The following is a 12,585-nucleotide window of genomic DNA, read 5'->3' as shown; positions in this document are numbered from 1 at the left end:
GTTTTCAAGCAAAGAAACTAATTAAAGCAATAATTTCATCTTGTTCTTACATAATCTTTAAATATCTAATGATAACAAGATGAAGGGAAAGTATTAATTCCCACTAATCTTCTTGATTTACAATGTTACAGTAGAAAACAGAAAGACGAGGCAGATTTAGGGGGGAGGAGCCTTATAGGGAACTACATTTATGGTTAATGCATCTATAGACTGTTTACAAGGGAAAATCCAAACATTGAAGATAAATCAATCAAGCACTTCAATTGTTTTAATTCATTATAGGAACACAAACTGATTTCCCAGGATCTGATTTTTAACAGGTTTTGTTTAACACATCTGATTCCAGGCTAACAGCTAATGCAGATGCAGCATGTAAAACAAATCTGGTGTACACGATAATGAAAGGAATATTACAGTATTGCATAGGCAAAAGAAAAGACAGACTGAAAATGTGCAAAAATAATTGTTTTAAATGGTAATCAGTGAACACATTTCCTATTGAATCAGTTATAATGAAAACTGGTTATAGTGTTTTTTGAATACTTAGTCTCACTAGCTATCAGGCTTGCGTATATTATATAGAAAGTTTCTAATCTTTTGTGCAGTGCTTGATTTAGATTTAGAAGTTTTTGGTTTCTAATCAGGGGTTCTAATACATAGATAAGCTGTTTGTACTATTTTAAACACTTACAAGGAAGACTATTGTATCTAAAATTCTAAACTTTAAGAAAAATGTATTTTGACCTTTTCTTTGACCTTTGATCATATTGATATAAATGCCCATAACTTACCTGGTATGGATTTACTGGCTTCCCTTGAACTTTGATATCAGGTCGTCCAATAAATGAGATGTTCAGTATCATATCACTTCCAACTTTTGAGCATTTAAAACAGATCTGAAATTTGTAGGAATATTTTTAAAAACTACCAAAGAATTGACATTTTAATTGGTTCAAAAGGGTAACACATCTGTATGTATTGTATCTCTTTTTTTTTGATTAGTCAAATATATTTGCATAAATGGAAAGCATAACCAGATGCTCCGCAGGGCGTAGCTTTATACGACCGCAGAGGTTGAACCCTGAACGGTTGGGGCAAGTATGGACACAACATTCATGCTGGATTCCGCTCTAAATTTGGATCGTGATTAAATAGTTGACACAGCATAGGTTTCTGACACAGAATGAATGTATTCAAATGAACTTAAAATTTTTGTTTTCTCTTAGAGCAATTCACTATGCTTTTGAATATAAATCCTCTCAAAAAAATGTTTGAAGAAATTTTCTTTTTATTTATGAAATTTCAAATGAGAAAAATTTAACCCAATTTTTTAATCACATCCCCCTTTCCCTTAAACTAATTTCAATTAAAATATTCTAATGGAGTTTGCAACAATTACTACTCATTTAAATACGTCATAAAATATTAAGATGTAAAAAAACTTCTTGTTATCACTGAATGGTAAAGATTATTTAAATTTATCAGTTGGTAGTAAAAAGTGAATATACATTGTATATTGTATATAACAAAGATTTAAGTTGATTCTGGACAAAGAAAGATAACTCCAATTAAAAAAAATTCTTGCAGATATTTCTTGCTTACTATACTGGACAAAGAAAGATAACTCTTAATTAAAAAAATATTTGCTATTTCACAATATTGTGAAATTAGATATTTCTTGCCATTGCACAATACTGTGCAATTGAAAAGACTTGCTATTGCACAATACTTAATATAATAATTTTAGATCCTGATTTGGACCAACTTGAAAACTGGGCCCATAATCAAAAATCTAAGTACATGTTTCGATTCAGCATATCAAAGAGGCCCAAGAATTTAATTTTTGTTAAAATCAAACTTAGATTAATTTTGAACCCTTTGCACTTTAATTAAGACCAATTTTAAAACTGGACCAAAAATTAAGAATCTATATACACAGTTAGATTCGGCATATCAAAGAACCCCAATTATTCAATTTTTGATGAAATCAAACAATGTTTGATTTTGGACCTCGATTTGGGCCAACTTGAAAACTGGGCCAATAATCAAAAATCTAAGTACATTTTTAGATTCAGCATATCAAAGAACCCAAAGGTTTCAATTTTTGTTAAAATCAAACTAAGTTTAATTTTGGACCCTTTGGACCTTAATGTAGACCAATTTGAAAACGGGACCAAAAATTAAGAATCTACATACACAGTTAGATTCGGCATATTAAAGAACCCCAATTATTCAATTTTGATGAAATCAAACAAAGTTTAATTTTGGAACCTTTTGGCCCCTTTTTCCTTAACTGTAGGGACCAAAACTCCCAAAATCAATACCAACCTTCCTTTTATAGTCATAAACCTTGTGTTTAAATTTCATAGATTTCTATTTACTTATACTATCGCTATGGTGCGAAAACCAAGAAAAATGCTTATTTGGGTCCCTTTTTGGCCCCTAATTCCTAAACTGTTGGGACCGAAACTCCCAAAATCAATACCAACCTTCCTTTTGTGGTCATAAACATTGTGTTTAAATTTCATTGATTTCTATTCACTTTAACTAAAGTTATTGTGCGAAAACCAAGAATAATGCTTATTTGGGCCCTTTTTTGGCCCCTAATTCCTAAACTGTTGAAACCAAAACTCCCAAAATCAATCCCAACCTTTCTTTTGTGGTCATAAACCTTGTGTCAAAATTTCATAGATTTCTATTAACTTAAACTAAAGTTATAGTGCGAAAACCAAGAAAATGCTTATTTGGGCCCTTTTTGGCCCCTAATTCCTAAAATGTTGGGACCAAAACTTCCAAAATCAATACCAGCCTTCATTTTATGGTCATAAACCTTGTGTTAAAATTTCATAGATTTCTATTCACTTTTACTAAAGTTAGAGTGCGAAAACTAAAAGTATTCGGACGACGACGACGACGACGACGACGACGACGCCAACGTGATAGCAATATACGACGAAAAATTTTTCAAAATTTGCGGTCGTATAAAAATAGTGACTCTTGGCTTAATTAAATGTATCCATAGTAATCTGGAGTATGTGCAATGCAATAAAAAATTGTTGTGGGGTGTTCTAATAAAAAAAAAATTGCATAACCTACAATAGCAATACCATTCATTTGCAATAAACTAATACAACTTTTAATCTGTATACTATTGAACTAGTATGGATTTCTACATTTGTCCTAGATTGAATGCAATCCAAAGCAATTTTCAGAGTTTGATTTTCTGTATCATCGAGTTTCACCAATATCTCCCTGAAAGGCACACACAGAGAAATACTGAGTTCTATGTATATATCTATTTGTGTGAAAAACTGGGAGCCATGACTAACATACAATTAGTATTGTAAGAATTTCTGAACCTTAACGATAACCATGATAACTTACAAAATTTAAGATAATCTGCACATGTATAAACAGTGTAAACGAAACAACTAGAACATTGTCACGTTCATTGATTCAATGACGGTAAACTTCTCTTTCATAATAAATCTAATTGCAATTTTCAATTAAAAGTTATTTTTCTAAAACATGTTTTTAAGAACTATATATACTGTACTGCAGGCCCAACAAAATTGAAACCCACTTTTTATAATAATTTCATTGGAGAGCTGTCTTTGTACTTACTGTTCCTTTGAGCTTGAGTATATTAGCGGTCAAGTTGGTCAGTTTGACCCCTCCTGATGTTTGTTGGGATGCAAATATAGCAAATGATAAATCTTTGGCATCAACTTTACTGTGAAATAACTGAAATAGAATAAATATAAAATATCTTAATGACCATCTGATTATTCTATAATTATCATATCGAAAAAAGTTTGAATATAATGTAGTTAAAAAGGAAACAAACAGTAGTACATAAAAAGGATATTTACAGGAAAGGAAAAATAAACAGTAGTGACAATATAACAAACAACATGAACAACCATCACTAAGCTTAAGCTTTTACTTCATATAAAAATTCAGACATGGGCAAACTGTGGTCCAGAAAAAGAAGAGCCAATAATATATAAAGGAAGTTGTTGTATCTGAGTGCCAATTTCAACCAATGCCTCCAATTAATGACATATGGGTCATGGTCACTTTTTTCTGTGGACAAGACAAATGATACTATTTAACATGTTCAAGTTGTAGAAATAACAAGCAACAACTCCTCACAGTTGTTTTTTTCCTCTTTTAAATGTACTATATTTATATTTGACCATGGTTACATAATCCAATTAAATTTCTGAATAAATGCAGATACGCATATACCTAGAGAATGCTCTAACATTTTCTTTCTGTTTTTCTTTACAAAAACAATAACAGCAAGATCTTATGAAAACTGAAGATGTCTGAACTCAATTAAAAGTCAGTGACTCATGATCCAAATTGAGCAAAAAAGTTTAACTACTAAAAAAGTTGATTTTGTGTCTTAATTGAATTTCAAAATATCTAGAGAAAATTTTTTGAGATGCAAGAATCAGACAAATATCAAGCCTCTGTAATCTTTACAGCTGTATGCAACACTTTTTAAGCCACTGGTATTTTAATGTAATGACAATATCTATTAAGATGTCAAGCTGTCGACATCGTGAAAGTCTTTCAAACGAGACCAATCAAATGTCAGCACTATATACATCTACCATAGATAATCTGTGTATCATTGTAACAGCTTAATGGATTCACTACTTAGATTGTAATCATGGTAATAGATTGGATGTATCTCAAAAGAACACTTTCTGCTTCCTTCTATTTAATCCTTAGAACAATATTCAATTAGAATGGTATTGCTACATTTGTTCATTAACACAAATTTACATCAAGGATTTTGAAAAAGGGGGAGGGGTGATTTGAGGCAAACTATAAACACCAATAGGAGTGGAACTTGTACATTTATATAAAGTGGGTCTCATTAGGGTCTAAGCATGACGAGGGATTGACGATTTTTGATAAGTGTGACACAGGAAAATCAAATTATTGTGTTATGAAAACGGGAAATGAGGTCTAGCGGGACCAAAGAAATGACAATAAAATGAGAATTGCTTACGTACATAGTGTAAGCCAGAAACGGGAATCTGACAAAACAGTAAGCAGGATCTGGGATCAGAACCCCCCAATGAAACCCCCTATAAAGGAATTGAAATGTGTAAAATTCTAACCAATACCAATATGAATATGAATTAAAACTAGATTTTGTGACAAGAATTTTGTATTATCTATATTACATGTATATGGAATAACAAGAAACAGACAGACATTGTAAACCAAACACTTAACCCAAGCAGATATCTAGTTCTAATTAAACAATAGAGCTCTCAAGAACAGTAAGACAAATAGTCAAAATTGCATATTTGCCAGGATTGTTTAATACATCTGTTTCCATGGATATAATTGCTTCTGAATTGTATTAAATCACGTATATCAGATGAATCAGAATTAATTTCTCAAATAGAGATTTTTGCTACTCATGATTGTCATGTAAAATCCATGAATATTCTGATAAAGTGTCAAAAATCTAAAGTCATTACTCAGTGGCGGATCCAGAAATTTTCATAGGAGGGGCCTGCTCCAGTCATGCTTAAGTGATTCCCTATATAATCAACCAAATTTTTCCCAAAAAAGTTGGGTGGGAGACCCTCCGAAAAACCCTCTAAATCCCCCTCTGTCATCAGTGTAATAACTGTTTATAGTTTCATCAAACTCATGTGTAAGAGTGACTTCAAAATGAACCATGATGTGTGTTTGTGTTGATTATCCCTGTCTATAATTGACGGTTTTAGGAGATTCAAACACTGATACATTTGTAATACTGTTGCCTCAAATTTACCATGGTTACGTAATCCAATCAAATATCTAACTGGATGCAGGAATGCACGCATATAATGTACCTAGAGAACTCTTCAATACTTTCTCTCTTTTTCTTTACAAAGGTAACAAAGTATGAAGATATTAAGAAGCACAAGTTATAAGAACCATTAGAAATATAAAAGTCAGTAACTTTAAATAGGAATTGTTTTGAAATTTAGAGGGAAGGCTGTCACACATGTGGTTCCTTACTAAGATTGTTTTCATAAAAGCTCAATATTTCTTCACTTTTGGGTTTCATCAGTCAACCAAAATCTAAAAGAACATTTTCAATGCTTTAAGAATTATGTAAGTTCTGGTATAAACCAAAGTATGATTTATTCATGATCTAGACTGCACATGTAATTCCCTTTTTTTAGTAATTTTTATGGGTCTAGGAATCATGTACTCATCCTGATGTGACTGACTGCTTTACTTCTATAAAATTGAAAATCAAACCTGGTCCTATTATTTTATTTTGTAAGAAATCAGGTTATGTCAAAGTGTGTGTGTGTGTGTGTTTGTATGTTGATGTGTAATACATCACCTGTCTCATGTGATAATTTAAATCTCATCAAGAAAACTGAAAATTTAATTACCAAGGTTAACACTTATTAGACATACAATACTTTACTTCTAGTATTAAACCAAGTGTATGTAAGTTTGGTCAGGTGAAGTGTCATTTTGAAGGGAAAAGAAAACTTGACTCAGAAACATCAAAACTTGCACAAATTGCAGCTCATAAAATAGGTTTCATAACTAGTTACAATTGGATATATAAATGTATTGCTTGATACCTAATAGAGTTATTTAATTTCAATATGATAATAGACAAGCCTTTGGTGTGTTTATTATTATTATTAAAATTAAATAACCAGAGGTGATATGATTTGGAATTCAAAAATGTATGTCATGTTTGTACCAAACAAAGATTAAAACCATCAGTGAATATACTTTTGTGTATTTACTTTGTGACAACAAAAGTGCCTCATGAAATGAACAAAATATTTTAATGACCATGACGAATTGATTGATTGATTGTTGGTTGCTTTACATCCAGTGGCAAATATTTCATGCATGTACATGTATTGTTCAGAACTATGACAACACATTTATAGTTTGTACGAATATAACTTACATATTTGTTATCTGATCCTGCTTCAAATGTAATTTCGTTAAATTTTGGCGGGAGGCTTCCAGGCTTTACTCTCTCAAACTTCAACTGTACTGGACCCTGTAATAAAAGTAAAGTTATGACAAACAAACATATATTCTATTTTATGGTTTTAGAATTTAAGGAGCAAAAAATCCAGTGCCTAGAGATATCGTGGGGTTTATTCAGCAGGCCCTAAACAAATATGTACATACATTTGTATACTTCGATATTTTTTTGGTAGGGGTGTGCCATTTTTGCCTTAAAAAACGTACCCATTTTAATATAACATTCACTGAAATTCGATACCTATAGTTATATAAAAAAAATAAGAAAGAATGACCTTTACTTATATACAATATCTAAAATATTACCCATGCTTATATAAGCACTAACTCATCATCATAATTCATAAATATACCAGCTACCCTTAAGTTTTATATATGAATTGACATCGTTTGTTGCACATATATTTTATAATGTAAGATTCTCAATTTAGCATATTTATATATGATATGTAGATCAATATATAGTTATCAAACGTAAATGCATTTTAATATAGGATGTCATTAAAAAGGAGGGTCATTCTTATATAAAATCTTGCAAAATTATGACCCATATTTTTGGCACATCCCCATTAACCCAATAATAGGAAGTTGACCCCCCTGTGGTAATATTTGTAAAACTGTTTTGACCTAGACATTGCAGACACATTCCAAACCATATTCTTGACACAATCTCAAGTAATGAAAGCAATAATGCCAAAAAATATAAGTACACATATCATTTGTATTCTTCAGGGAATTCATGGATTTGGAATTCAAAAGTTTTGAATCAAACATGCATATGTATTATGACTACATTTTAATTGTATACATGTACATGTATTTTGTCACATAGTTTTAGTGTCATGAATGTAAAGATCTAAGATTGAAAGAGTCAGGATTTTTTTAATTCCCAATCCAGAAAATAGTGCTTTCACAAGTCGGGTTCGATTGTTATATTTTAACAGGAAATCCCCATTTATTGGACAGTGCTCATACATGTATGTTAACTTACTAGTGTCAATTAGGAAACCCTCAACACAAAACATTATTTTTGGCTGGAGTATAACATAATTTTCTATGTCTGAATATTATGATGTAAAAGTTGAACCTTAAACAGTCAGGGGTGCTACTTAAACAAGTGATTTCATTATCACCTGTTTCAGTAATTTGATAAATTCAGTTATCACCTATTTAAGTGATTTTGGTGTTTCCTTTGATCTTCAAATGATAATTTCATTGATTTTCCATATTTTCACAAACTTTTCTATAATTTTCCTACATACATGTAGATCATTTATCCCTTTTTCTATGGATATTAACTTCACCAGTGCACTGGGGCAGTAAGCACTAAAGCTTTTAAAAGTACCCTTGGGAATTGTTCTGTAATCAAATATTCATTAACTACTCTGACTATCAGACAAAGGTCAACAATATTAGCCTGGTATCAGGTAACCTGATTGGTTTTCTTTAGAGTTAGAATGATATACTTCAAGGTTATGTCTATTCCAGAAAATGCATTTTTTCAATAAATTGTAAAAACTGACAGGCTTATCAAGCAAAAGACAATTTCTAAATGTACATAGTTGTATTTTCATTAGAATTCTTGTCTTTTTAACAATAAAAAAATCCAGATTGTGAGAAAAATATCAAGAAAAAGTTATAAACACTCATTGAAGTGATCTTCTCAAATGACTTGTTTCAGTGATTTTAAAAAGTCTGTGTCTACATGTATTTATAGAATTTTTTTAATATTTCACAGTCAAAATCACTTGAAGAAGTGATGGATTCTGAAATCACTTGTTTAAGTAGCACCCCTGACTGTTAAAAACCGTGCAAATTGAATAGACCATGCATACAGACATGTCAGTCTTTTATTTACATCAATCTCTGGTGGAGAGCAATATTATCAGAAGTATAATTACTAATTGAAACTATTCATGATTCTAAAACTACTATTGAAGCACCATATTTCATAAATATTTAATTTGAGTGGCTTTCAAGTTAGGGATTTTTATAAAAGTAATCCCTTATTTTGGTGAAAATTCACAGTAATGCTTTATGGCTAGTATATAGCTACAGTACAAAATGTACAAATGTATATACATTTAATATTGAAATTGATAATTACATGTATGTACATTGTAGTAATGTCCATCACTTGCACTTTAAAATTTTCATTTTCTTGTCTTTTTTAATATATATATTAAAAAGTGCAAAATTTAAAAAAATAAAATAAAATACTATAATGATCTATAATGATTTATTTTATAAATAGCTTCATACTGGGAACCAAATTTACAAATGTTATAACTAACTGAATAGAACTAGTAACATCTGTGACACCTGGAATTAGTAATATCATTTTGAAAATAAAGGTAATATATTTCCTGTATAAAAAACATCAGCACATTAGATACACTATGTATAATGCATAATGCAGGAAATACGGTAATTAGATAGAAACATGCAATTGAACTAATATTTGGGGTACACAAAAGGGATTGGATTGTAACACTGAAACTTACCCCTAACTTCACAACTTGCTCATTCAAAGATTTCACCCATAATTCTATAAATTCCGGCACAGAATCATAATGGAGATAGAACCAATTTAATCCCGAGTTAAGCCATCTGGTTGATTCAGCACCAGTTTCCACTTCCACTGGTGCCCCACTAACCCCTTCCTTCTTTTCCCAGCGTGCCACACGCGGCTGAAGAGGTCCGAAAAATGTCAAAACGGCATTGACCACTAGAACGACTAAAACTGCCCATCCTATCCACCCAAAGAGTAAAACATCCAACAAATTGTCGTCCCAATCTGAAAACAACCACGACGTAACTCTATTGCCTCCTTCCGCCATTTTGTCGAAAGTCTCCCCAAGCCGATACCAAATTAACTTTGCAGTGATATCAACCATCGCTGGCCAATCAGAAGCAGTAGCATGTAAGCTGATCTGTTTTACTTTAGGATTTTGACTCCCATATATTGCCAAGCCAACAGTTTCTTCTGTCTTAAATTTATCTTGTGCATCCTCGCGAAAAGGTTATTTTTGTCCGAGGGGATTCCTTGTTTATTTAACTACGTCACACTAACCAATTAAAATATTTTTAACCAGCTATAAATAGATATTGATTATCTTGGCTTCAGAGCACCTGTTCAGGTAATTCAGTAACATCAACTCTGATTACAAGAAAAAATATATGGTGTGATTGTCCATATAGGCTAATTGGCTTGTTTATTATTTGTTTTTTTATAAATTTTTTTGAAATATGATTCGAATAAATGCAGAAGTTAGATTGAACATTTTGAATTTGAAAGAAAAATCATTACCAGTGTGGAGATCAATGTTAGAAAAGATCACCAGCCCAGTAAAGTCAGCACTGCACGTCGTGGACATGAATATCAATTATATGGTCATCTTTTTAAATTTACAGTTTGCAAAAATACGAATAATTCGAACTAAAGATTTTCTTATCCCAGACATAGCCTTTACCTTAACCTGAGACTACTATAACGTAGTCTCAGCCTTAACTCTCGGCCTTAACCGTATTTATTGGCACCACTTTTTAGGAATTTTGGGTTTGATTATGGAAGTTTTTAACGACTTTGACTGGCCTTACAGAGCTTGAAGGGTTGGGATTTTATTAAACCTCGATGCTCTTCAACTTTTTACTTGTTTGGCTAGATGTTTTGATCTGAGCGTCACCGATCAGTCTTATGTAGACGAACAAAACGCGCGTGTGGCGTAACAAATTATATAATACTGGTACCTACGATAACTTTCACTGAATCTCTTGTTAAATTGCTCTGAGACTGTCTAAATATTTGTGAAATCAAAAATATCAAAGACTATCAGCCTCGGAGATCTGTCAGCATGTACAACCGAATCTCCCGGCAAAAATGAATTCCAACACAACACGAAAAAACTATTAAAAAAAACACGCGATTAAAGTAACATGCGTGACAAGTATGATTTAATAATAAAACTGACATATTTTTTGAAATTTACAACGTTCTAATACGTAAACAAATCTATACCATCAAAGAGCCTCGGTCTTTAAACTAAAAGGAAACAGTTAAGTTACTGCTGGTCTACCAAAATGGTCCACAGAATAAGCCCGACTTTCATATTGTAAACTCATCGTATATATTTGAATATTAAAACATTCTAAATATCTGTTTATCAAATGTATGACTTTTCTACAATAGATAGTCGGAATTTTAATGGGTACTTATTCTGCACCCTACCGACCAACTTTTTTTTCAAACGTAATGATTTCAAAGTGAATGAAAGAAAATGAATTTTCATCTTCCCTATATACCAAGCGATAGCATACTGTCTGTCCCAGCGTATGGCGTTTTTATATCCTTACGCTCGTGCCCCTGACAATAAAAACTGCAACAGTTTATGAGGAAAAAAACCCGACTGAAATGAATAGAATAGAATACAATAGAATACTTTTATTTCCCAAATTACAGGGCCCATTAAGGGCATAAAATTAGATACAATTGATTTACATAATTGGTAACAACAACAATAATAGAGGCATATGTACCTACACTTCATCAGATTTAAAGCCACCATAACGAACTGATACTATATCTATGTGTCTAAACTCACGATCAACATGTTTTCGTGGTCTTAAATCTGTATACATTATAATAATCTTCTTTATACACATATATTCTACGATATATATTGTTAGGTATTTCAAATATTTTAAATTGAGAATGGAAATGGTGATTCTTTCAAAATACAACAATTTGGTCAACGAACAGAAAAACAAGCGAAGGCCACCAATAGGTGCATATATCAAAGCCTCACCAAATGGAACAATGTCACCACTGTAATCTGAGTTTAAACCTCAACATCACATTAAAATAAAATAACATCACATTAAAATAAAATTTAGTGACGAAAGAAATCATTGACATGAAAAAGCATCATACAAACATATAACTACGAGATCAAAAATACGTTTAAAGATATCTATATTAAAATACAATTTGAATAGAGTTAGTTATTTATGTTTAAAGCCATATTGTCGACAGGAGATTTTAAAGAGCGCATCCGCATTTAAATCGGCATGGTGACTAGGTTGATGCCATCTGTCCTTTTAACAAATAGTTAATGCGAAAAACACATATATAGATACAGTCATTGCGTCTTTTCTGTAAGTACACTTACTGTACAACCAAAAACTTTGAAGGTTTAATACGAAATGCCATTGATTTTTTTAAATTTTACATATAAAGTTGTTATTGGGTTATGCCGCTTTGAACAACATCCAAGCTGTATCAACTTAATTTTTCTTGTGCGTTTTTTTTATGTTGAAGCTCACCATATCGACCTTACCTGTCTTCTTCGTGTAATTCTGATTGTTTTTACTCTCATTTTTGTCTCTATGTTTACTTGGACCTTTGGATATTTGTTAATCATGGGTTTACCACCTTTATTTTTAAGATTTTCTATTGTATCAATTGACTTTTATTAAACTCTGAATGGCGATCAAATCGTACTTGATTTTAGAGGAAATCTGTATACTAGTATATATAAAAGA

The 12,585-nt window shown here is 31.5% G+C and overlaps 1 protein-coding gene across 3 annotated transcripts in view; it reads right to left on the bottom strand.

Annotated features, from left to right (window-relative positions):
* LOC134722166 (phospholipid transfer protein C2CD2L-like) overlaps positions 1 to 10,105 on the bottom strand; it is a 39,696-nt gene extending 29,591 nt beyond the window's left edge. For all 3 annotated transcript variants that reach the window (XM_063585736.1, XM_063585735.1, XM_063585737.1), the window contains exons 1-4: positions 9,549 to 10,105; positions 6,962 to 7,057; positions 3,625 to 3,744; positions 792 to 896 (exon numbers count right to left, since the gene is read on the bottom strand). In XM_063585736.1, the coding sequence (XP_063441806.1) occupies positions 792 to 896; positions 3,625 to 3,744; positions 6,962 to 7,057; positions 9,549 to 9,941 (714 nt within the window). In that variant the 5' untranslated portion in view covers positions 9,942 to 10,105. The remainder of the gene's footprint in view (positions 1 to 791; positions 897 to 3,624; positions 3,745 to 6,961; positions 7,058 to 9,548) is intronic.
* Between the last annotated feature and the right edge of the window lie 2,480 nt (positions 10,106 to 12,585).

Source organism: Mytilus trossulus, chromosome 6, assembly GCF_036588685.1.
Source record: "Mytilus trossulus isolate FHL-02 chromosome 6, PNRI_Mtr1.1.1.hap1, whole genome shotgun sequence".
Taxonomy (NCBI): Eukaryota; Metazoa; Mollusca; class Bivalvia; order Mytilida; family Mytilidae; genus Mytilus; species Mytilus trossulus.
The sequence above is the reverse complement of the archived record's forward strand: the minus strand, read 5'-3'. Positions and strand labels throughout refer to the sequence as shown.